We start from the raw sequence: 26,493 nt of genomic DNA on the forward strand, positions 1-26,493 counted from the left end.
ACAAACGGAAGTGGTACCAAATGATTTGTCACGATGGAATCTATCAGAAAATATTGTATACGTCAATCACGTGATCGTAATTTCTCCACTAGGCGGCACTAGGCGGCGTATGCTTCGGTATATAGAACCGTGTTCTCGGGAGACGGCACATTCATAGTAAACCTCAAATTCCTATGTATACCAGTTGCTAGTAAACCAATTCCTAGTAAATAAAGGAGCTAATGCTCGGTACTTTACCGCCTTCCAGACGGTGGCGGTCTCTTTTTTTACCAGTGGATGTCTGGATGTGCACCCACCAGAGGATGAAGGCTAGCGCACACACACACAAATAGACACAGAAGCAATTTCGAAGATGAATGCTACACTGCCGTGCTAAAGCACTAAAACAGCCAAATGCGTAACTGAACGCTTCCCCACACGGAGTGGTGCGCTGCAAAGTACCACACATGATCTGTTTCACTCATACAGCGGATAGGACACATGCAAGCATGCAGTACACCTAGCTAGATACCAAAGTGGCACCTGGCGCCGGCTGCAAGAGTACGCTTACTAGGATGCCTGCGAGGGAGGAAGACTAGGTGTGCGCCGCTACGCGGCGCTGGAAACAGTTTTGCCTAAGGCTCTGAAGTTTAAGGGCCTTTCTTACCACGCTTTCTCACGTCCAGCGACATTATATCGCTGCGTGTAAAAAAGACTCCCGCGGTTTTCGGATTGACAAGCACAACACAAAATGCACCTGGATGGGGTGTAACATTCACGATTTTGTAATTCTTCGAAGTGAATTTCTGACGTTACGTATGAGGAGTACGTCAGATGAGGGCCGAGGAAAGGCTGCACTTTAAGGGTCCTGTTCAGCTCAAAACCCGGAGTAGCTATACGCGCTTCGAGAAAATCCTGATGGGTCGATGAGGTCGGAACGTCATACGCAATTCAAATGAACTAAAACAGAGGTAGACTTTAGCTCAACATGACTCAAACGTCGTTATCTCATGTATGAATGTAAGGTAAATTAATCGCGCTGAAGCAAACATTTCAGCACTGAACACGGTACCCTTGGGTCGCGAGTCAGATAGGCTCCGCGTTCGTTCGATTTAACGCCGAATCGCCCCGATCGCTTCCTGTGCGATGTTCGTCGCCGAAGACACGAACCTGGTGACATACACACGCGCGCTGGACACTCATTAAACGAAGATAAAACCCACACTATAGGAGCATCACTACACACCATGGAAAAGCACTGAACATGATAGGACGCTACCGGCTGCTTTCGTTACTATCTCGAACCGTGACCGACGTTTTGTCACCAGGCCCGGCTTGATATACGCTCTTTGGTGAGCCGGACAGCTGGAAGAGTGAAAGGAGTCCTCAAAAAGAAAACCAAAGAGCAGGTTCCAGAAACGTCCGCTTTGGACGCAGCCGGCAGCTGAGTTGGCAAGTGGCCGCAGATCAGCCAATCCAGGCCTGTATACATGGACTGGCGAGGACCGGGTCGAGTCAGCATCGAATAAGCGAGATCACCCTGACTCCCCCCGACTGGTGTCCACATGAACTTGTTTCTTCTTGCGAAGTATTGCAGCGGCGTCGAGCGTCGAGATTTGCACTTATTGTTCAAGCTTTCGTTTCGTGTTTCACTCCTTTTTCTTCTTTTTCTTCTTTTTTAGGCCAGCGTGGACCACCTTGCGACTTGGACCTCGTTCTTTTTTCTCTTTTTATCGTTATTATGATTTTTTTTTTTCACTGTTTTAAAAAGGTTCCTTTTTCTAATCTTGGGCTTTTGCTCTCTCTTATTTATTTTTAATTGGTTGTAAGCCATTCATAGCTTTTGCTGATCCAGGCTCCCCCTCTTTTATTATTTTTTTTTTTAGTGGTTCGAGAAAAGAAATAAAAATGATAAAATTATTACCCCAGTAATCACGATCGGCCCGCCAAATCCTGGGTCTGCCGCACAACCTTCGCGAAACCCTTTCTAACAGGAAGGGGGAAAAACAACAAAGAAACACAACATTCCCTTTCGTCACGTGTCGCCTACGCTCAGCCTTCGCACCTGACCATCTCAACGCTATACTGTTATCAAGGAAAATTTGGAAGTGTCGTTTCGACGTATCCTTCCCCGTAGTTCTGTAGTTCTTTAGCGCCACCGCGATAGTCGCCGTCGTCATGGCGCTCCTGTTCTCCCTACATTAGCCATGTCGGTGACCTCCACCCCGGCGAGCATGTTTTTGTTGCCGAAGTGACACACACCGAACTTTTTCCTAGCAAGTGCATGCATTGTACATGTGCCTGGCCGGCCCAGCCTCGACGCACCGTCTTGCAGCTCAAAGACATCACTAATCCGGTAGCGAAGTTCGCACTCAAGCTAATCCGCCTCTAACCCAATGTCTGTAGGCCTGCACAAAAGCAACTTCGTTTCTGAAGACGCGCTAATCACCCGTTACGCCTGTTATTTCAACGGCTCCCGTCGATGCCTTTCACCCTGCGCCGCGCGAATGCTTCTGTACCGACAGGGACTCACATTCACCGCTATATCAGGCGCTAACACTTGCGCAGTCTGTGCGACATGATGCTACGTGAGTGCGCCGATTTTTACAAACGGCTAGAAAGCATTGAATTGCGCTGTCACTAATAGCCGCGCCGAATGCTTTTGATCTCAAAGATCCTTATTATTCCACTCCTTGAGTCGACAGCCTCTATATGATTTTAGACAAGCGAGTTTGGGAAGTTAACTCTACCCGATCTGCTGCTTGCTTTACCAGAGCTGACTGCGTACACTTGGACTATGAACCAGACGGCTGTTTTTTTTTTTTTTTTTTTCTTTCTTTTTTCACTCGTCAAGCTAACTTGTCCTGACTCTGTCGAGCAAGCCGTAACAGCCAGGGAGCAACACGGCACAGTGCTTTCTCTTGCTCGCGGACCTGGTCTTTTCATCTTGAAGTCGCTCTTTCTGAGGTCCTGACAAAGTGAGCAAAGGGGAACACTCCGAAACGAAAACATTTGAACCTCTCGCGGAAGGAGGGGTCAGGGTGGGAGAGGGGGTACGCTTGAAATTAACTGATACACGCCAGCCTGGCTGATGCCACGACTGCTGCTCATTTGTAGCATGAGCACGATGCTAGCTGGTGTGATTGGAGCGCGCATGTTCTCGAGATGACCCAGCCCGATAGCCGGCTTTCAGCCCGAAGGGTCTGTTCGACCCGATATTGTCGATCTCATGTAAACCCACATTATAGACCCGGTTATGTTGGGCCGAGACCTTCGCTACACCTAGCGTCGAGCAAGAACACTACACGCAGTCGACAGAGGAAGCAGAGGAACGCCCAGTCGAAGGGTTCCCGCTTTTCAGCCGGACAGGTACACTCAATTCGACTTCGTCGGGAACATGTAAAACTCCTAATATGTCGAAGTGTCGGTCACCACATCGTCCGTACTAGACCCAAAAAAGCCGAGCCGGATAGATCTCTTGGGCTGAAAACCGCATATGGTTCGGAGGCCGAGCAAAGCGACCTACGATAGGAGTCGAGCTGCCGGGTCAGCCCGACTGCGGGGGCATGGTTGACTCGGCGCGACCAGGGCTAGCGTCTTCGCTCTTGCCTCCTCTCCGGTCGGGCAGCAGTATGAGATGGACACCGAGAACTGTTCGTCTCATGGAGGAAGGAAACAACTTATAGCATCCTCGATCGCCCGCACCAGTGCGCACCGGGGCGCCCTGGTGCGCACTATCTATCCTCGATCAACCGCACCGGTGGGCACCCGCTCTCCTCGATCACCGGAAGCGCCCCTTGCCGGGGCAGTTTTTCGTTGCCCCGTCACGCGCCCAGAAAATCTTTGGTTCGCAGGGGTGCAATCCCAGCAAGCACTGCGGGACGCTTTGCAGACTGACGCGATGGAGAAAAATAGTACAGATGGGTGCCGCAATCGATAAACTGCTGTCACGATCATCTGGTGACGGTATGACAATCGACCTCACACAGCACGGCGAATGCCCGAAAGTCGACCAGTTTTTTTATCGGGCCGTTCATCTGGCGCCTCAACGATAGCGAGCGGCTGTTTACGATTAACACAGCAGTGTGCAGAGCCTTTGACACGTAAAGCTTGTAACGTACGACATGTGCCTTTGAGGCGTGAATTGTGTTATTTATATGCAGTTCCGAAAATATTTCTGGATGAGCAGGAACATCTGCTACAATATGTGATCGGCACGTCTATGAGAAGTCGTGCTTTTAAGCTCAGCGGCGCCCTTACCAACAGAAGACGGCTGAAGAACACGTCCTTTCATTTCTTGATTTTGGATAATCGCGACTGTGTGCGTAACGACTGGATTTAACTCATTTATGGTATATGCGGGAACCAAAAGTAGCGAACAAGCCGTCGCTGTAATATTTGGCATAGCAGAAAGTACACTCTAAGTCATAATCGACTGTATAGCCGCATCCATGACATCATTCAGTTCTCTTACAGACATTGCCGAATGACGCCTCGTACTGTTGATACTGTTGCTTTCTACAACGGTGTGTGTGGGGCACGGAGTTTGGCGAGATTTCAGCAGACAATCAAATTCGCGCTCCAGGTGTCGCTGCAAGCCTGCACCCGCGGGGTGCATTTTGTCCTCGATGTTGATCCTTCTCAGGGTGTCACCGCCGCGGTACACAGGGCACCGCGCCGGTTTTGGGGCGCACCCAGTGCGTTGTGATCAAGGATGCTATTAGGAGAGGCCCTGACATCACTTTTTTGAAGCCGGCGCGGCCGCGCCGCGACCGGACGCTGCAGTGTCTCTCCTCCTCTTTTACCCTCCGTATTTTCTTTCTCCGCGACGCGAACGTACCTCGGGCCCTTGGCAACGCTGTTACTAGTGGCCCGAATTTTCATAGCAACAGCGATGCCGTTGCTAAAGGCCCGACTTGGCTAACCCTAAGTTTTGACGTCACTTCCGCCGCACTTTCTCCGATGCATTGGGAATGGCAAGGGCCTCTCCTTAGTGGCTTCCTTCATCCATGGTTCGTCTGAATTGCTTGTCTGCCCGTTCCCCCTTCTCCTCTAAAGTCTGTGCGTGGTTTCCTTGCTCGACGCTAGGAGTCCGCCCGACATCTGGCGCGCTAAGGGGCCATAGGCGGCGCACTCCGCTCGATAAGCTTAAGGCTCCTCCAGCCTTAGATAAGCTAGCGTCGGGTTCCTGTAAACGAGGCCACACTTGGCTGTTCGGCGCGTAAGGTTTAGTGGACTACGTATGGCGCGCGATACAATGGCAAAAGCGCTTGTGTTGGTACCAAGCTTCAGGCGTGAATGAACTCCCAAAAACAGATTTTCGGTATAGAAGTTAAATCAAAACTTGGACCCGTCGCAAGGGGTTGCATATTGGTTCAAAACCTAAATATTCAATCTTCTCTAATAAACAAAAACGAACCGGCATATTAATATTATTATTAGGATCAAAACCAACAACAAAAACAGGCACGTAAGCTGGAATAATCTGCCGTAGGAGCCCAGGGCAATTTGCTACTCTACACACACACACACGTGAATATACTATTGCCATTGCAGGAGCTTGTAGAACGATGAAGCTGATTTCTAACTTAATTCCATTGCCAGCCAAGTTTCCAACGAAAGCACTGGAAAGAAACACGAAGTGGTGGGCGGGGGATCGCAGGGGGTTAGGATTCTCTTTCTCTCCCCGCCCTCCCTTTTGATATGTTCCTGAAGAGAGACACTTTTCACAGATGCAAGCAACACAACACAATTCATAAAGAATGGAACGCTGCAGAGAGTTCACTAAGCAAAAACAACCTAAAAGTTCGGCCCAAACAACGCGCAGGTAGCAAGTATTAGCTTATCACACACGCGCTCTAACGTCTGGATAGGTTAGAAAATATAGCCTCTTGCCTGTGATGCTATGCTGTACAAGAAACCCTTGTGGCAGTGCCAAGTTTTCATAAACAGGAACTAGCCGCATGTCCTTGTGTTTCCAAAGCATTTTTCTGTAGCATACACGCACACTAGATTATCCTGCTATTACAGGAGCTTCTGCGAGCAACGACGGAGCTGATATTTGACTGTTCAAACAAACAGTTTTATTTGTAGCTAAAACAGGATGATAGGTGTTCTCGAAACAAGGAAAGGAAGCGAGGAAAAAGGAAGAGGAAAGAGCAAACACAACCCTTCACAAAGGTGGCGGCAAGTTCCCCTAACTCGATCTGCACTTCTGCCCCTCCCCCCATCTGCTCCTGACTGCTCGTCTACGGCAGAGTATAACGTTCGTTAGAAATCGTCAAAGCGCTTATCCAGGCACCAGCGTTCCGCTTGTTAAATTCGACCTCAACATTTACTGCCCGTTTCGCTCAAGGACCCGAGAGGGTTTGTTGACAGTACGAGGGAGCGCGCGCGAGGTTTTACAGCCGCTACCAACGTGGCGGAGCCAAAAAGAGACGAAAAAAATCGGAAGGAAGGTGCGCAGTAAACGTGAGTCGTCGGAGCTTGCTCACGCACATCCGAGAGGATGGGACAAGTAAAAAGGAGAGGGAAATAAACCCATCCGATTTGCGAGAGTTCTTTCGCATTTCGAAGTGCGCTCATATCCGAGGGCCGGTGGAACAAAAAAAATATTAGGAGGAGCAAGATAAAGCGAGGAAAAGAGCGCAGCCCCGGGCCGCGCTGAAGCACCGAGAAGACCTTTAGTGCGCCATTATTTTGGACGCCATAATTCCTTATCCGACAAATGTTTAAAACAGGGCGTTCGCTCTGTGCGCTAAAAAACGCGCCGAGTGGGACGCGCCTGGATATGCCGCGAACGCGCGCTCGGCGAGCCCCGAATCGCGCTGCAGACAGTTCTGCCGACGACAACACGTCCCGGAGGAGCGCCATAACGACGGCACTTTTACGACCCGGGGTTATAAAATGTCCCTCCCGCCTCGGCGCTGTATACGCACATATATATTTCATCCTCCGGTATCTATCGGCCGCAGCAGCATACGGTGCATATGTTTCCAAGTTATAAACAGGGCCGTTTGCCAAAGCTCGCACTACAACCTCGGGCAAACCAGGCGCATCTTTTGCTCTTGACGGCCGCGCCGCCGCACCTGGTAGCGCCGTTTGCAGCGACTTCCCGTAGATGGCGCGACGCGTCCTGCTCCGCCGCGCAAAACGACACTCGACGGCGCCATTACCAGCGCGCGCGCGCGCTCTGCTGCTGCGGCGGCGCAGCAACAACTGCTCTCTCGAGCGCGGCGGCGCGCGGACTCTTAATTCGAGATTTATAACCGTGTTCTCACCAATCGCGGCGGCTTTGATGCCCGCGCTCCTCCGGGCCCCTCGCTCTTCATGGCGCCATAAATTACGGCATTCCCGGGCTGCAGATATGACTTACATCGAAACCCCTAAGTTGTATATATCGCTGATAATAATCCCTGCCTCGGTGCGGCAATAAAGCGCCAGATTTATGTCTCCATTATATTTCACTCTCGTTTCCTTTTCTCGCGCGCCCGTATGTGTTCCATAAAAGAGGGACGCCGTGTATGGCTTGTTTTTGAGCAGCGCTGCCTTTGTGGACTGCCGGACGGACGCCCAAGACGTTATGTGGACGTGCCCTCTGGGCCCAGTGGACAACGCCGTTTTCGCGCTCCCTCCCTTTACGGCCGGCATAAACTGCGTCGGCAAGCACGCATTTACATAACAGTCGGCGGCGGGCAAGGTATGGTGGACGAGTTTATGTTACGGCGTCGCCTTTCCGGTGAGAAAAACAGGCGCGCTCCCTGTCAGTGCTCGGCGGCCGTTAAAGTCTGCGCCGCGGGTATCTATCGCCCCCTCGCCCCGAGAAATGTCAATAGCGCCTTGTTTCGCCAGCGCTCCTCTCGTGATTACGGCCGTCGTGCCGTATACATTGGGGGATCGCACGCCAGCGCAAAAGCCGGTAAGCCTGGAAGGTCCCACTTGGCTTTTGTCGGTATGAATGTGCGACGCGCTTTAATGCGCCGCAGCCCAGGGGGAAAGTAATGCGAGAACTTGTGCGGCCAGTAACACGCTGTGACAACTTGAAGGCGATTAAACTGTCGCTTGTGAAAGAAAAAAAAAAAAAAAAAAAAAGCAGTGAATACAAGGGGTTGTCCGCATAATAGTGTTCTGTTGATTGGAATAAATATGTACACTGCGCATTACGAGCATGTGGGCTAGTATGACACAGTGCATCTTGTAGCGCTCAAAGTTTTTAATGTGCTTTTGCATCAACAGCTAGCGCCATGGAAATTTTATTTCAGCCAAGTGTGCCAAAAGGCATTGTTCGATCAACTATGTTTTCTCCGAATTTAGTAAAGGCTCGTGCTTGGTGTTGTAGAAGCTTATTTCCAATGACTACGTCTTTCTGAAGCACCATAAAATTGCTCCAAATAAAGGGGCAGGCTGACATAAATGTCTAGTTGGTACAGTGGCCACGTTCACAGAGCTATTCCGAGCACAGCGTTGGTGGTACCATTTTCCTGAAATGCAAAAGGAAGCTCGCAGTTCGCCGTCACTATGGACTTCATAACATCTAAGATCAGTATTCCGGTTTCTGTTCTGTTCCGACTTCGCTTGATGCAACCGGTCACCTTGCATCCCGCAGCACACGGGGACCGGAAACGCGGCCAGCTGTAGAATTGCAGGGCTTCATAGCTTTTCTCAAAACGAAACAACAACAAGACGAAAGGAAAAAATTAGAAATGAGCGTTCACGTGTCCTTGTAGCTTATGGAATCAAAGGCCCGGCTTGCCGATTTTTTTTTTTTACTAGTTATTAATCAACTTAACAAAATTGCCTCGCGTAAAAAAAAAAAAAAAAAGACAAGTACTGGTCAACGTGCATATAGAATTCCGACAAGAATTGCCGGCCTGCAATTGACTAGCCTATACTGTTTAGTTACATTTCAGTAAATTTTGAACCGTACCCTTTTGTCAACTGCACTGAGTAAACATTTGCGACCATTCCGCCTCAAAATAAGCAGCACTCTTATAGAACTGAAAAGTTTAGCATTTTCAAGTGTTTCGGAACAGACAAGCTTCCGCGGAAAATTCAGAACTCAGCTTGCTTATTATTTCTTTAGATTGACATACTACCACATGACGATGTTGGTTCGGACAGAAGAGAGATGCTGCCGCCGAGCATCATTTGCCAGTGGGAAGAGGGAGAGAGAGACTAAAAACACAAAGTGAAAATCATCAATTCCGTTATAAAGACGAATTTTAATCTTATGGTGCGTTAAGTGACGTTTCAAAATAACGCACAACTGAATCTGTTTCCGCAAAAAGTAGAATCTAGAGAACAAGTCCAGCAATAACAGTGCACTGCTGAAGCATCCCTGCCTTACGCTGCTGAACGAAAGGCTAGGGTGTGCTCTAGAGACCTGGGAAATTGCACAGAGGTGGGGCGTCAACACAGTCACAAGGGCGGCGATCACACGCGCCGCGGGCAATCCCCTGGATCACCGGATGCACAGCCGGAGATCTGCTCATCCCGCTAATCCGCGACTAACCACCGCGTCCGGAGGGGCCGAGAAAGCGCGCGCGCGGTCATTAGGCGCGCACACAAAGGACACCTTCTTGCCGGCGCGGAAGACAGCGCGTGCTCAAAGGAGACGGGTGGATCGTCTCCGGTGGTCCGGCGCGTCGCGCCCAGCGAGCGAGGGTCACCCTTCGCCGAGAGAGCGCCTTCTTTTCCTCTGGCCACTCGATCGTCGCCATGACAGTCGCGTCTGGTTCTTTCTTCTCCGGCGCGAATGATGCGATTCTGAAAGATTAGCGTGACCGAAGAGGAAGACCCGGCGAGCGGACAACTCTCTTTCTCAATTCGACGCATTCATCCGCGAAAGAGAGGAGCCGCCGGAGCGGCCGCAGGCGCTCTCCGCCTCGCCACGCAAGCGAGGGAGAAAGAAAAGCTCTTTCCTCCTCCACCGCGACTCGCCAAAGAAAGACCGCCTCGGCTCTGACAACAAAAGCTGACATAAATCATGCCTGATTGGCAGCTCTGACAACGGGCTGATGGATAGCGTTGTAAAAGTTGACAGCTGGCCCGACGCCAGATCATTAGCTCGGCCGGGCTTCCATTGGCCGCGCCGACCGCGGGGAACCACGAGGGGAAAGGAGAAACCGGAAATTGATGGGCGTGACGTCACGCGTTGGCTCCGCCTTCGGCACACCGGATGTTGGGGCTCCGCGCGCACGTGACGTCTCCGACCGGAGAGGCGCGATCCGGCGAACGCGTCGCACGCGCAGAACTCGCCGCGACTCGGTGCCGTGCGGAGCGTCGTTGACTTCGCTGTTGCCTTCGCCATTTCGCAGCACCCGCGCCGGCCTGTTTTTGCTCAGCTGAGAAGGACGTTTCGGGCACCGTGGACTGATACACAGCTCGTCAGGACGCTCGCCTCCGCGGAGGCTGGATTACTTGGCATTGCACGCGGATTACTCACCTGCACCGACTGCATCAGGCTCGCGTGCGTCTAAAGTTCCTCTTCGCCCTCGTCGGGGTTCCATGACCCATCGCCATGCTGACCTCAAGTAATCAGTACCTGAGGCCAGAATTCCTGTCTCCGCTTCCGACCACGGTGAGTGTCACATCAAAGCCACAATTCATGTTTTGTTGCTGCTAGTCTAGGGAATTATCAGAGTGGCAACATCATCCGGTATCCAAATCCCGATGACGTTGACACCCTCTCTAATGTGTGCTCCACTGATGACAGTCAGCAAATTTCAAACTTTGAACGCAGTCGCCGTTTCATGCGATATTATTACAATCATCGGTATGCTTTACGTCATAATTCGAGTTTTCCTCAGGGATCGCTCGAATTACGACATAAGGATCATGGTTCCTAGGCATTTGGTTGCGAGTTTTCCCCATATTGGTCGCTGCTTCATATGCAACGCGTATTCTTTTAGCGTTTTTGTCGTGACCCAGCAAGTGATGTCAGATGGGTATTGTTAGATGTAATTTCATACATTTCTCTACATGGCCTCAGTTGGACGAAGGCGCGCCGGTTTTGTGGAGATCGTATGGGTGCCGTCCGGTGGCGCCAGCGAGCGGTGGCGAGACGCACTAGCGATTTTGCTCTGGTTGGTGCTTGAGGGTGCTGTACTCCGGCAAGAGGAGAGCGTGGTATATTTGGATTTACCACGAGGAGCTTAGACGACATAACTTCCTGCGCTGATAGTACGATTATTATTTATATTGGTGTTCCATGTGCATGTGGAAAGGAGTTGCCGTTGTCGCTTGTCGACACCAACAGTTCCTTGAGCACGCACGGTTTCGCACCAGCGCTGAAGTCACGAATCATTGCTGCGTGCAGCTCCACGCTAGATGCATTTTTATGTCGTTGGTGGTTATGAGCATTCCTGAGAGTTCGTGCTGGGACACAGATAACTGTAGCAAGTTTTTCTGGCACTACGGTGTTCGAATAACGCAGTGTTCGCCAACATTTCGGGCGACTGGCGCGAAAGCGGAAGTAAACCTGCAATTTTGGGGGGCTAAGCTTAGGTCAGAAGCGTGGTCGGGAAGAAGTAAGCAAAGCTCTGTCCAGCCCTTACTTCTTCTGTGTTCGTAATAGTACTGCGTACTGCACGCTAGCTCGCCATCTCTTGGCCTACTAGCTAAGGATGTTTGTTTCATTTCACTGCAAATTTTATTATCATCGAAGCTTACTCCACGCTTTATGAGATGCCTGGGATGTCATCGAGTGCCACGTTTTTGGCTGTGCACTTCAAAGTGCATTTTTAGTACGGCAACGTGTTTCGGCCGACACTGTTAATGCCAGGTTAATTTTGCTGGCTCGTTGGGATACTTATGTAGTCGCGATACTTTCACGCATCCATTTACAACCGTCTCTCGCTATAGCTAAGGAAGGCGAATCAATTTCGGCCTCAGTACGTGCATTTGAATACCTGTGTCCAACATACAGACTAGTTTCCATCACAGTCGCAATTTCTGCCAAGATCCGGCGTGTCACTCTGCTGTTCGCTCATATTCTCCCGTAGCAAGTTGTAGCTCCGCGTTAACGCTGCTGTGCAAACAATCACCCAGCGCTTGTTACCACGAAGCGCTCGCTGTCATATGCCTATTCCCCTCTCTTTCTGTCAGGCAACTCCTGTTATACATGTATTCCACATCTCTGAATCGTAGGTACCAAATATGTGTGCGCGAAGAGTCTGGTGTGAGTCGCAGCGAACGAACTACCGAAAAAAGAAAAACTGCGGCGGTTGCGATTCTTGCCTTTTCTGATCTCTCTCGCATGCTAGTCTTGCTCAATATAGGGTTGACGCGGCTGCACATTTTCCGCCGGTCGACGTCCGATTATGTCGCGTTCAGTCGGCGCGCGCACGAGCCTGTCGCCAGTGAAATACTGCCTGGAGTGAGCCACCGCCTTTTCGCGAGCCGTCCGCAACGACGCCTTTTGATGGCGCGCCTCGTTATTAATGTCCCCGCACACGCGCCCGAACAATGGCCTTCTCTGGAAGCTCGGCCCTGCTCGTCCACCGAAATGATGTTTGCATGCAGCTGCGAGAGGAACCGAACGACGTCAGCCACTAGCACTTCGACTCGCGGCACCGCAGGAGGCGCGCGCACTTATATATGGACATGTTCCATGCATACAGTAACAACTTCATGCCACCGCGGAGCGCTTGTTGAGCGCGCATCGCTGATTTCAGCTCCGTCGCTTTCGTATGTGCTGCTCGTGTCGTGCTGTGCTTAGCTTACAAGCTGCATGTCGAAGCAACATTTCATACCTTGTATGCTTGACATAGAACGGGCCTCGATGCGCGAGGAACAAAACGAGCAAAAGTATCGGTAAGGATGAGTGGCAACACGTTCCTATATTCCTTCGTCAAATTCGTGGGCAATTGCGTCCAAAGTAATGCGGAGCGCACTTCACCGTTAGGCTATTCACAAATGATATGCATAGGAGATGGGACTTCTAGTTTCAGGCACAAACGCATCGGCTGCATTTTAGAGCATACTTATCGCGAAACATGTTTACTAAGTGTCAGCCAGCGCTGTGGTGGTAGGTGAGGGGAATACAATCACTGAAGCGTTCTCAATAGCGCGCAGTGCGGCGACTGACGTTGCAGCGTATGTACATGTAGCACAGGCTGTCCCGGCTCATTGAAGACGAAAACACAGCATTGCCAGGGTAGTCTGTCGAAGTATAACGACCACAGTGTCCCATGAACTAGTGCTATTCTGTCGCGTCGCGAACAGCATGCTGGAGTGAGCAAAGGAAGTGCTGCTGCATTTGTAATTGCTTTCACATTTAACTTTTGTTTTTCGAACCACACATAAACAAGCGTGCCTTGACGCCGGGCGCATTCTTTCTTGACCTGCAGCGGTGTGCATACATCTGCGTTTCCAAATGCCTGTCACGCGTTACTTCTTAGGCCGTCGAGACAAGCTGTGCGTTCGTGCATATGCATCTGAACGCGCGGAATGTGCCTGACTTTTGCAAACGCCTTTCGAAGAGCGGAAGGAAAGCTTAAAGCATGCGGCGGGGTTCTGTGAACCCACAAGAAAGTAAGCTAGAGTGTCCATTATGGACTGAGGATGACACGTAGCGCATGTGGTTGTCCGCAGTAACAAATGAAACGCTTCACTTTCAAGCGAGTCGCTTTCAACGCAGCTCCGAGCGCTCGATTCACAATAGTTTGTCGCGAAATAGAAGAGCAGACAGGAATCTGGTTCACAGAAACCACTCAGTTGAGCAGTATCTTCGTATTTTGCTGCATCCTTCAGCCAGTCGTTTCTTCTTTTTCTTGAGATTGTTGCACCGACTCTGTTTACACACAAGTCCTTTGTTTATGCGGGCGCTCAGCAATCGGCGTGCGGCCACCAGTCTCACTGAGCGTACTTGAATGCGCTACGCCTTACCTGCACTGTATTTTATGTATACATATGCGTCGACTAGGTGGACTTCAGTTTTTATGAATGAACTGCTCAGTAGGTTTTTCGCAGATGTGCACAAATGACCGCCTCTCTCCTTTGCCATACCTTACAGCCTTTTAACTGACTGAGCGAAACAGCACGCAACTCAAATGGGCGCGGGGTCCCGCTGTGCTCGAATGCGGGTCCTTGTTTGCGCCCGCAGGTAGCCGAAAGAGCCTGGCATAGTGAGGAAACCGAGGGGATGTTGCTTTGGTGAGGGCTTTACCACTGTATATATCTCAGTGGTACGTGCTAACACGGCCGGCAGCGCAGCTTCTTCAAGTGCGTTAAGCTGGCACCACGCAAAAAGGAAATAATTATGCTTAAAAAGGCTCATATTTTGCATGATTTCTGCTCGTCCCATTTTCCGAATTACATTCAGGTAGCCACATGAGTTCTCATCGTTTCTTGCCTTCTGCGCAAGTCATTCTGATTTTACGTCGCAGGCCTTTTGAGACTCCCCTCGGTTGTACTCGTGCATACGACACGTATGACTACTCAGCGGCGCGTTCAAATAGGCGCAGTCTTGGCGGCTGCTGTCGACGGCGCAAAACAAAAGAGAGAAATGCGCAAAGAAAGGAGGAATAGCGTGCAAAAAGAGCGCCGGACGATTAAGCCGCCGTGCGCTCGGGGGCGTCGCGCAAATTAATCGGGGGGCTCCCGCTGTCCTGTTCTTCCCGCAGCCGGTGTCCGCTTTGAATAAATTGCCGCCGCTCACTGCCACTCGATTTTTTTTTTTTTTTCGCCGCTGCGCGGTCCGCGGAAAGCCGTCCCCCGACCGCGCGCGGAATGATGACGGCGAGAGCAGAAAGAACGCGCGTTCTGAAGTCGTGCCGCCGCAGTAGCACGTCCGAATTCTTTTGACACCGAAGGCTGCCTTTCGCTGGACTCCGACGCTCAGGTACTCCTGGACCAACCTCATTCCGCGCGGAGTAACTGTGCGTCGGATTTGGTGGGATTTTCAGCGGCGAAGCAGAGCGCCTAGGGCTTATAACGTACAGTCCTGGCGCACACGCGTGAAGATTTTCGCTAAGCGCAGTCGCGAGTGCGAATATGCTTTACTTGCTTACTCGTCGAGAAAACGGGGCGAGGCGACGAATAGGTGCATATGCGTCGTCTTTTGCATATACGCCACAGGAGCTCATCGCATCACTGTCAACCGGAGATGAGCGACCGTGTCAGCACGGTGCGCGGTCGACAGATGTGTGACATGTCTGGCCCTGGAACTGACGCGACGACCCGTAATGGTGGCGCGTGTCGAGTGCGCAATGCCGTGCCCTGCACGTGGTGCGGTTTCTTGACATATGCGTAAGCTTAGTTCGTTAGAGCGACTACGTTGGGTGCTCTCGAATTGCGTAGTTTTCCGCGATTTACCACCGCTTCCCGTTATTTCGGATGAAAGACCTTAGTGGAGTGGCGGCGGGCCTTTTGTCCACTTCTCGTGCTCTTCGTGTAGGATGAAGCTGCTGCCGAGGGGTCGGCAGAGCGTCTGAAATGCCGTCGTGTGACGTTTCTATCGCATCTGGATCACGGATCGCAGCCGGCCGCTCGGCAGGCGGGGATTCGCGTTTTTTACTTCGAGGCGTGTGGTGTGCGGATAGGGCAGCTACTGCATGCTGCACGGTCTGAAATGCTCACACTTGTCACGCGAAAAGAGCGATCACTCAGAGGTATTTGCAAATACTGGGCTGCCAAGAACTTCGGCGCTACTCTGCCGAGCACATTTCGCAAGTCAGCGCGGGCTGCCCGAGTCGCGCTAGCTGTGTCTCGCCTGGCGAAAGATGGCGCTCGCGCCTCGGCCGAGTTCCGAACAAGGTGAGGAGGGAGCCGACGCTACGGCGTGACCGCTCACTAGTTGGGCTGACCGATGCTGAATTGTCGTTCATTGTTTGTCATAATTACAAAACTCCCAGTTCACTAGTCATTCGCTTTTTCTATCGCCATCACTCTGGAAACGAAATTTCCGGAAGAGCTGCCGGATTCGTCTCAAGGCCCGAACAAAAATCGCATAGCCTGTCGAGCAATCCAACTCTCTCACGATAACTTTCCTCCTCAAGTCTTAATTGAAAAAGCGAGGGTGCCACCATATTTGCGCTACCGCTTAGCACAGCTGCTAGCTTAGCCGCTTTCAAGAAGTGTGCTGCGAGAGACATTTCTCCCCTGTTGTGGAGCAGCTCTTCTGTTTCATACATTCAAGAATAAGGTGGCTGGAGAAGAGTGAATTCTTGACTCGTATCCAAACAGCCTCTGCCCAATTTTGGAGCTGTTCATAGGCCTCGATCCGCTACAATGTATCCGGTATTGGTGCAAATCACGCCAGCAATTCCTTTCTGGAAGGGCGCAGTTTCTTTTGATCTGACTGATTGCGCTCGCCGGATTACCCATTTGTACCGCTATGCCCGCGGGTCTCCAATAAAGCCTCCTGTCAGAGCAAGCAAAATGAATAGAGTATTTATTCGAGCTGGCGGCTTTTGTACCGCCTATTTCGCAACGCCCTCGAGTAAAAAGCGCGGTCGGAAGCCAATTGGTTCCCACTGTTAGCCTGTACACGCAAGATTCGCGGGGACATGCACGCACCTCGAGCATTGTTCGCGAGAAAAAGACGCCTCGTATGGTTGCGGCAGAGCATGACCAAGTCATTGGCGAAAATTTCGAAATCTCGCTTCTACTCGGGTAGAAGCGTGCAAGTACCCAGTACACCCCCGATACCCCGTGCGCTAATACTGTGTTCCGCAAAACATGTTTCCGTTGTGTTTGAAGCCGTCGTTTTTACAAGCAGATGCTTTATTTACATGGTATGCTGCTTTCTGGCCAATGCTTTCATCCGTAAATCACCTGGAAGGATCGGTTCGGTAGGGTCTGTTTCGTAAACCATATGAAGGTGGCAGGTTTTCCGTTTTCGTTCCAAAAAGTAAAGAAACTATCTGCTGCCGACGAATAGGCGTTGCACTATACGCAAAAGTCGACATGTTTCCCGCGCACGTTTAAGGGCGCGAAATGCTAGCGGCTTTTGAGAGCCGTTATTTGCCACCGACGTTTTGTGTTTTTTGTATCTGTAGGTTGTAGTCGTTCATCTCTCTTAATAATGTCACCGTCGTGTTCGGCAAAAAGAAAAAAAAAAAGTCCGACTTAAGAAACATTCGCGCGGATGACAAGATCTCGACGTGTTTTTGGCAAGCTGTCTTTTTTTCGCAGCTGTGGAGTTTGTAACGTTGGCAGCGAGAGTTGTCTGCTCGGCAATATACAGATTGATGTGCTGACATCGCGAATACCACTGCGTGCATAGCGTACCGGTTGGCTGCGGCATACGAGTAGGCTGTAGCCACTCCTTTTTCTTCTCGTTATGTCGTGGAATTTCGTGGCTGTTGAGCTATCTGCAGCGCATTTCTTGTGACTGATTACTCTATTGTGGTGGGCATAAAGACTCGCGGATTCTTTTGCCGGTTCATGAGGAAGATGTAATGTTCTTCGGGGGTAATCGACCGTTATGCGAAAGATATATTGCGGATTATAGTTCTCTCGCTGCAATAACATATGCATTTTCCTTGCCTTCGGTTTTGGCTTTTGACATCAAACTTTTGCAAGAGCTGAACCAATGTAACGGAGAAGGCCGTGCTAACGCGCAGCCAAATAAAGCAAAGAATGAGTAGAAGCCGACCGGCTGGTTTCATTCGACTGGTCTGCATGTATCTTATATCGAATACAGGATGGCTTAACAGCTGGCACAGGTGAACAATTGTCCATCCAACATGAGAATGCAACACACGTGCATATGTGCTACGGAGCTCTTCGTGTTGACGGATCTCGTTCGCAAATGTCGTTTATTCTAACAATGCAGTAAGTTTTGGATATCGTTTGAGATTTGCATTTGAGATTGCTAGCACTGGCTTCTTTGTGCTCTGCGTAAGCTTTTGCGCATGTGCGCGCATATATGAACAGGTAGATACTGAGGCCACTGTGAATTCATGACTGACTGCAGCCCAGAGATCGCAGCCGAGCTCGTCCCCGTTCATACCATAGCAGGCAGTGCGCGTATTGCGTTTCGGCAACCCGTATATTCAGAACAGAGGGCAGATGTGCTGTGGTGAACGTGTCAGGCCGCGTCACTGCTTATGTCTATACACAGACACATTCGGCTTATGATACCCGCGATACTGCCTTGTTCATTCAAATGCGCGGTCGGAACTATATTATAGCTGGAGACGACACCGGTAGCTCGCGTTATATATATATATATATTTCTCTAATGTGGAATGCAGCAGGCTGATTGTCTCTAAGAAGCCGGAACAGCTCTCGGTTCATGCGCATTCCGCGCTGTGTGTACCAGTGGCGATTCACTGGAGCATCGAAAGTAATTCTGGCTAATGTCTTAGTCATTCTGACGCTGCAATTAACACTGCGGTTGCGCTCGAACGGGTACTCTTGCTGGCTGCCAATTACTGTCGGCCAGTTGCTCATCTGATCTTTTTCAACACAATGCGAGCCCGGCGAGGTACAATGGGCGGCACCTAAATCAATTTGGACGGCCCTCCGTTCTCCGCTAGCTGGCAGCACACGACACGTGTGCATGCGCATGTCTTTTCTGGCCACGGCGCGGTATCACTGTGCGCATTGTGTGCACAAAGTGCGCTCAATGCGTGGCAGACGTTGAGCGGAGTTATATTGTTCCTCATATATCACGGTGCCGTACGTCATGAATCGTGGCGCGCTATTCAGGCCCGTTTTGTAGCCTAAAATTCCTAGAACGAAAGCTGCGCCACTCTTCGCAATAAATAGGCGCGGCTTTGTGGGCACGGATCGCGTCGTTTTTGTCGCAATGCATGTGGTAATTCAGAAGTGCGACGAACACAATGAGAGGCCTCTGACAGCCGCGAGACATCTGGAAGAGGAAAGGAGCGGAGAAGAAGAAATGTCGCCGCCGTTAACAGTTTAACGATCTGTCCATTGCTGTCGCGTGCAAGTTTGAAGGGACAAAGCCCGTGATATGACTGACGGCTTCCAAGAATCGAACGAAGCCGACTTCTTCGCGCTTCGTTTGATGGAGTGCTCCTTCTCATTTTTTTTTTTTCTGCTCTCATCCACCCTGCAGCCGCCGTGGAAACGGCAGAATGTGCGCCGCGGCTTGATTCCTTGCTCCCGGGAAGGGCTTCTTTGATGCAGTGCTAGGCCTCGTCGCGCCGCATCCCTTGCTCAGTGACAAGCCTTGGCATACAATGGGCTTCGCCTGTATTTTGTTTTTCATTCAAAATTTCCTTCTCTCATTTGCCCGGTTACCTTCATTCAAGACGTCCTGGCTTATTCTCTCGGCATATTTTGATCTTTCTTGTTTCTTGCTCCTTCAAACCTGCTTTCTGTTAAACGTCCGTCTGTCTCAGCTCCCTATCACGTTTTTGTTTTGCTTGTCGCTGTCGAGTTGAAGACGCGATGACAGGGTGGCGACAACTGGCGTGTTCGCTTTTATTTTTTCTTCGCGTGTTTCCGGGCGCCGCTTGAGGAGAAGACTCTCGTTAAGGAGAACTCGCCTATCCCAGCATAGTTCTCTTGCGCATGCCGCTCATTGTGACGCGCTCCTGCTGAGTACTGTGGCTTTTATCGCGTACATAGTCGGTGTAGGAACAATTAAATGACGGCTCAGGGTCGTGATTGGTCGGGCTATTCCTGCCTGCTTCGTCCCGAGTCTTTAGCCGCACGCATCAAGCGGCGGTCAACCGTCCTTTGCTGCTCGTGCAATATAGTCTGGGAAACTATGTCTGTGAGACGAGTGGGCAAAGAGCAATAGCGTAGAGTGCATCTTTGGCTTGCGCGAGATACGCCGACGTTACGCCGCTTGTGGTCTGAGACCTGTGGTTCTGACTCAGGGGTGAGCGCACTTGTCTACCGCTTGGCGCTGTTAGGGCTACCGCCGTAGCCGCCAAATTTAGTCTTGTTTCGTTGCTTGCGATTTGCGCCGAAACAAAAAGTGGGGTGTAAATGGAAATAACATTACGTGCTGCCGCAGCCAACGAGGCAGCGATAAATCAAACAATGCTTTTCAGATATTGATAGCACGTGCCGAACCATTGTTTCGAGGGATGTTTTTCGCCGCTATTGAAGCCAGCCACATAGCGGCTGTGACGAATAAAGAAGACACGGAGAGCTAAAAAAAAAGTGAGGCGTTGGCGGGGGGCGCGTTGTGTTGTGCGTGCACTTCATTGTCTCGCGAGATGCGCTCCGCGGCTCCCGACGCGCCGAGTGACAGGAGCGGGACATTTCTGCGGCCGAGACAAAGGTTCCGCGCCGAGGTACCGCACATGTGTTACAAAGCGCGTGCAAATAATGCCCGCTTCCCAGAAGCCGCGCCGATGATGGATTGGGGCGTCCGACTGTTTTTCGCTCTTATTATTCCTGCGCTCAGAGGAGAGAGCCAGATAGGGGCGCTCGACGACGCGACATTCGCTTCTTTATTGGGCGCCAGATAAGACGCGCGAGCTCTCTCAGTAGGCACGCGTTGCTAAGTTGTGATTGAGGCTCCTTTGTGTACCTTCCCACTGGCCGGTCAGAGCTGCGCCTTTTGCCTTTAAACGGGCCGCCTGGACCTCATACGAATGCTACCCTTAAGCCGAACGAAGTTACCGACTAACTGCTAGTCAAGCGACGGAGGTTGCACTAGACGTCTTGAAAGATGGCTAGCATTCAGGTATTGTGCCGTGAGGTATTCGCGCCTGTCCCCACATTACTATTCGTCTATTGTTGCACACAGCATGTCAAACACTAGGTGGGAGCTCTGCCCAGTTGGGTGTGAATGAGTTTTCTTTAGACCGTTCAGGTGCAATTATTGCTAGCTTATTTCTCCGCCCTGGTTTCTTTGCTTCCTAACACAGGGCCTTTTACTTGCCATAGCCCACACCCTCCCTCCCCACCCAAAGTTGCCTGTCGAGGCGGGTAACGCGACTACGTGGGCAATTTCGAACAAGGACGCAGAATGAAACGGACGACCTCGTGTTCTCTCCTGTGTCTTTCTTTAAATGTGCGTTGCGTCAACTTCGTCGAATTCTGCCGCCAGGTCTTCCGCCATGGCCTGCGTCCTTGTTTGAGCCATTATTCTTCTTTTCGGCGCTTCTATTGTTTTACCGCCGTGAGACAGCGGACGGACCATTGCTGCTCTCACTTATGCTTTCTTTTCCTTTCCTCTTTTTCTTTCGCCCTCTCGCAGCTTGACGCCAAGAAGAGCCCTCTGGCATTGCTGGCGCAGACATGCAGCAACATTGGCGCCGACAACCCCAACATCAAGCCAATAATTCCGCCGCTGGAGAAGCCCAAGGACCAAGACAAGAGCAAGGGCAAGTCATCGTCGCTCTCTTCTTCTTCGACGTCCTCATCGAGCCAGCTGGACGACAAGCCGTCCTTCAAGCCCTACGAGTCGGCGAAGAAGGAGGACTCAGCGCCCAATGGTGATGTGGGCGGCGGCAAGAAATCCCCTTCCTCCTCGTCCAAGTCGCCTCCGCGGGTTGCCAGCTCGTCGCCGGCCGCGTCCATCGCCTCGAGCGGCAAGGCGTCGCCTGCGTCCGAGCACTCCAAATCGGATGCGTCTTCGGTCTCTGCAACCGCCATCACGACGACCACGTCGTCTTCCTCGTCGACACCTTCGTCGCAGAACACGCTCAGTGGCCTGGGATACGGCGGCGCGGCTGCTCTGGGCCTGGACCTGGCGCGCGACAAGGACGCGCTCTCGCAGTTGACCTCCCTGAGCGCGGCCTACAAAGGGCTCAACCCTCTGGCCAACTGCTGCTCTCCTCTGCTGGCGGGCCACCTTCCGGGCGCCATGGACGGCGGCGCTTTCCCAGGCGCGGCGCTGGCGAGCCAGGCGCTCAAGCTGGGCAGCTACCCCGTGGGCTCCCCGCTCTCTCCGTACGTGGGCTACGCACGTGTCAAGACGGCCGGCGGCGGTACTTCGCTAGTGCCCGTGTGCCGCGACCCCTTCTGCACCAACTGCCAGATGAGCATGCAGAGCGCGCAGCTGGGCGTCTGCCCAAGCGGCTGCACGCAGTGCTCGCACGATCGCCTGGCTCCCGCCGGGCTGGGTCTCAACCCTGCGTTGGTACCACCGGGACTGGGCTCCGGCGGCCTCGGCTCGCCGCTCTACCCGCACTCCATGCTCACGCGGCCCAACGTCTGTAGCTGGATGGTGGGCGACACCTACTGTGGCAAGCGGTTCTCGACATCCGAGGAGCTACTGCAGCACCTGCGCACCCACACCAACCTGTCGGTGACGGACTCAAGCGCGCTGCCGCTGCTGTCGCCCAGCCTGTCGATGCCCTCGGCGTCCAGCGGCCTGAGCGCCGCCGCCTGCCACCTGCACTACAGCACGGCGCCCTCGCTGACCACACCGGCGGGCCTGCGCCGCACCTACCCGACCAGTCTGAGCCCCGTGGGCTCGCTGTCTGCGCGCTACCACCCGTACAAGCCGCCCCTGCCGGCCTTCCCCGGCACGCCGTTTGCGCCGCTACCTCACCCGTCGCTCGGCATGTACTACTCACCCTACGCACTGTACGGACAGAGGCTAGGGCCCCCCGTGCACCCCTGAGCCTCTCGCCGTGGACACTCGCCAGTGCCATCGCCCCCCTCCTCTCGGCTGCTCACTTGTAAGAAAGTTCTTCGCGTGGACTCCTGTGTGCGCGCATGCGCTGAAGCTCACTGGGACGCTGAGCGGCTGTCCTCTCACCCCGAGCGTAGTTTGTAACGATCTCTGTCGGGCCTCTCATGGCTTTGTGCACCGCTCGGCAGTGCTTGTCTTTCGTTTGTCTCCCTTTCTTTATTTCCTTTTGCTTTCGACGTGTTGTTTAGGCCCCAGTAGAAGTTTTCTCGGAAGGTATCGCAACGGAAATACTTATCGACAGGCCTTGTTGTGCCGGAAACATATGCAAGCAATATGCAGTTCTCCCTGTTGTGTCAGCCGCCGACAGGAAACGCACGCATCTCGCGGGCTGTTCTGGCTCTATTTAAGCACGGTCATTCGCAATAACGCCTGTAGGCTTTATGCACTTGAAAGCGTCATGTGTGATTCTGAAAGTGTATTACATCACCCGCACGTTGTCACACTTCTCCACCTTTTTTATTTCGCGACCATTCTTTTCGCACCTGCTATCGGTCGTTGCGGATTGTGCAGCATCTCGCCTACGTTAGCCAGCGATTTAAAGTAATTCTTCCTCAGCGTAGACAGGCAACGCTGCTTGTTCTCGATCATGTGCCTGTCAAGATGTTGGGGAACCTCTGTTTAATTGGCTCTTGTCCAGATTCGCGCCTATCGACTTGTCTTGCCCGCCGACAGGTCTCATAGTCTCATATCGCTCCGTGTTGCGTCAGCCTGGTGCTCCTGGATTTCCCGCCATGAGTGAATGAAGCTTCCGGCGTGCGCGAGTGAACGGCCGCTTTTACCATCACTCAATTTCTTTGGGTCGTTTCGATGCGATCAGGCGGCGTACTCGACAACGACATCGTTGTCGCGTGCTAAGCCACGTCGCAGGGCTCAGATTGTTTACCTTCACGAAAGGCACAAACTACTCACTCGGGCACTAATTTTGTCACATCGGCTCTACTTTAACGAGATTGGTTCGCTGTCAGATGTTTCTTTGTTGATGTTGCACTCGCTCCACGGCGCGTATCTCGCGATCCTGACGTCGGCGCACCGGGTTTTCAAATTTTAACGTTGGCTTTCGCTCTGCACGAAGTTGTGTGCCGACTAGTGAGTGGTTAAATTTCGCCACAGATTGACCTGGAGGGTCTTGTATTGTCCTTTCTTGTTCTGTACGTGTCAGAACAACTCTTTAATTCTCTCTTTTGTTCATTGCTTAGGCAGAGATGGAAAGACCGAAGTCCGCACGCAAAGAAATTGTTGTTCGCACGTAACAGGCCACACCAAATTGCACAAACTCAACCGGACGCGAGAGAAACTCTGAAGATGCTCAATTCGTATACGTTTTCACTGCCACCGCTGGCGCCGCTGCCCACAGTGTCACATTCCCTTCCGTTATTGTAAGCACCAGTCTTATTCGCTGGCCGCCAGTTCGCTCCAGCGTGGCACAGATTTCGCGCACGCGCAGAGCGTTGCAAGTGTATGGCCCAGGCATAAAAATACATGGAAACCAGGCACGAAAGAAAAAAAAAGTAAAAAGAAGTTGTGCTATTCGTTTGGTACATATTTAAGAAGAAAAAACTCCAACCCGGGGCATCTTCCTGATTGCCCCATCGATCAGGCTGACGAATGGTGCCCAGGCGCGCGCGACGCGACGGCCTTGCTAATCTAAATGTAGCGTTTCTTTGGTAAGGGGGTAGAGGGATTAGCATACGCGCGGAATCGCGTGATTCGAATGGCAGATTGTGTGCGGGCCTCGCTGCAGCCGCGCGATTTATAAATATTCGTCGCGCCGCCGCGTTTTACGACTCGAGCGTGCTACGGGCAGTCCGGCCTCCTTTCTCCGTGAAGCCGCTCGATGCTTATCTTGAGCGATGAGCCTTCGCGGTATTGAGAGCGTACACCCGTGCGTGGTTGTTGCACTGCGGCATACCGTTACGACGGCGGCTGGGGTCGTGCATCGGCGCAGCTTGACCGGCGCGGCACCCGCTTGGGCTTCTTTGAACTTGCTTTTCCGGAGCAGAGCCTCAGTTAGAAGGCCAGGGTGCATTGAAACAAAGCAACACCAACAGCAACAAAAGAAAAATCTCACGAAAATCGCCGTGCAGTTATCTTACTATTCATCACGACTCTCCACTTGCAGTGCGTGCTAGTCGCGGCCGCATCTATGACAAAACGTTTTCCACTCAGTACGTCTCTGGCCGACGGTTCGTTAACAAAAACGAGGGACTAAACAAAAATTAAACATGGCCTCCAAGGAGCTTGGAGTTGACGCGAGTTCGAAGGGAACGCACGAATCACAACAGACTTGTGAAACTTCACTGTCGCGTTTTTATAACTAAGCAGCTGCCTTAGTAGTTATGTTTGCCCGGCTCGAGTAAGCTTGTAGCCAACACTGCGTGGGGCCGGCACGGTTCATCAGGTAAACACGAAAACTGTGAAAATGGCGCGGGCAGGTTAGTGTGTGCGTGCAGCCGTTTCTCGTTCGCTGCCGCGTACACATGTACTCATACGCCGGTTAGTCCTTGTTGTTCGACAATGTTTAAATTCAGTGGCCCCCCACTCGGTGTGTGGTTTTACTGGGGCGGGGGGGGGGGGGGGATATTTTCAAAGGGAGAATAAATGCACAGCCTGCACTCTAGCATCTCAGAACGCGGTGTGATCTCTCCTGACGTCAAATGCTAAGTCAAGGGTGTCCAAAGCGTGTTGCCAAAATAACACTCAAGTCTTCTTCATTTTACTTTGAGACTCGCTGTCTCGTCTCGTTATTTTTTTTTTATTCCTGATGGGAGGATTGTAACATACATACTGTACAGAAATATGTCCGCGTTTTTCGTCTTGTGTGTTGCGTAATTTCTTGGAAAGTTCGTGGCTGCTTTCTTTTTCGTTCTTTTTTTTTTTTTTTTTTTTTGCTTGCGTGTGATGATCGAGTCGTGTACATTAGTAATATATTTCAAGTCGGCGCGTGCGGAGCGCGCACGCGATAGTCTTTGTTTGTATTATTTTGTTTATTGTTGTACATATTCCTTGATGCCGATGATCCTGCAAATACATGACACTGATGAAACCTGAACTTTCTGTCGTCACTTTACTATTGTGTCCTCTCCTCTCCGTCAATATATAGAGGGAGAGAGAAGGCAATTAAAGATCTTGAGATGAAACAGCCGGCGCTGAGAAAAGCAGCCGTTGTCTGGAAAAGCTCTCGTCACTGTGCAATTGGATAACTGGCGCCATCCGTTGAGTCGCTCTTGCAGAGTCTGCTCGGTCAGGTAAGTAGGTCTCACTATAGGTGAGGGGTCGGAAAGGAGCCGAAATACGAGAAAACTTTGTATTCCACTGTCTCAGACAAATCTGACATCGCAACTGACTCTTTTTATTTTTTATCGATATTTATTGCCTCAGGGCATCACTAGGGTGTGAGATGAAGGATGAATAAATTATTCAATTAATTGTCTGCATCTTTCAATATCATTTCTCCTCCAACGGCCACGTGCGCTGAAGTAGCTGAAACCGAACTGTATACAGTTCCCACCCCTTGCTAAATTCCAGGAGCCGAATTTTTGGTGCTGCCTCTGAAATGGAGCAACTCGCTTGCAACGCAGCCCTTCTGTTTGCTATTGCATGTCCTTGGTCGCAGGTGTTGCCATATTCTTGAATGGTGGAATATTTCTATCTGATGGGCTATACACCAGCTGAGCATGGACGGCGGTGACGCCTTGGTCGCCTGATTGAAAAGTTACATTCAAACTTTTCACTGACTGCCTTTGGACGCAAACAAATAAGGAACGATCATGGGCAGTCAGAGTAAAACCGATGCTCGTCAAGACCGGTCGGCGGCATTGCCGTGCCCGTTTGTTCGCTGAGAAATGTGCATTTATACTGCATTTCTAGTGAGAGAGAGACCCTGTAATAAAAAACAGAATTTTGACGGCGTTTAGATTTCGCTGGCATGCTACTCTGTG

At 51.6% G+C, this 26,493-nt stretch overlaps 1 protein-coding gene across 2 annotated transcripts; it reads left to right on the plus strand.

Annotated features, from left to right (window-relative positions):
- Positions 1–10,237: 10,237 nt before the first annotated feature.
- On the plus strand, positions 10,238–25,604 carry noc (zinc finger protein no ocelli). 2 transcript variants are annotated; one of them, XM_084589551.1, is made up of 2 exons: positions 10,238–10,558; positions 21,113–25,604. In XM_084589551.1, exons 1-2 carry the CDS (start codon positions 10,499–10,501, stop codon positions 22,481–22,483), a joined length of 1,431 nt encoding a protein of 476 aa, XP_084445677.1. In that variant the 5' UTR covers positions 10,238–10,498; the 3' UTR covers positions 22,484–25,604. The 2 variants fall into 2 exon arrangements, with proteins under 2 accessions (XP_084445677.1, XP_084445678.1); XM_084589552.1 differs by lacking the exon at positions 10,238–10,558 and adding an exon at positions 20,143–20,596.
- The last annotated feature ends 889 nt before the right edge of the window (positions 25,605–26,493 follow it).

Source organism: Amblyomma maculatum, chromosome 1 (genome assembly GCF_055883805.1).
Source record: "Amblyomma maculatum isolate TAMU_Amacu chromosome 1, ASM5588380v1, whole genome shotgun sequence".
NCBI classification, from domain to species: domain Eukaryota; kingdom Metazoa; phylum Arthropoda; class Arachnida; order Ixodida; family Ixodidae; genus Amblyomma; species Amblyomma maculatum.

What these genes read in the sequence shown, in the direction of transcription:
- noc (XM_084589551.1), top strand. Translation starts at nt 10,499, where the DNA reads ATGCTGACCTCAAGTAATCAGTACCTGAGGCCAGAATTCCTGTCTCCG. An exon ending in TGTCTCCGCTTCCGACCACG is followed by an intron (nt 10,559 to 21,112) that starts GTGAGTGTCACA and finishes GCCCTCTCGCAG; the next exon opens with CTTGACGCCAAGAAGAGCCC.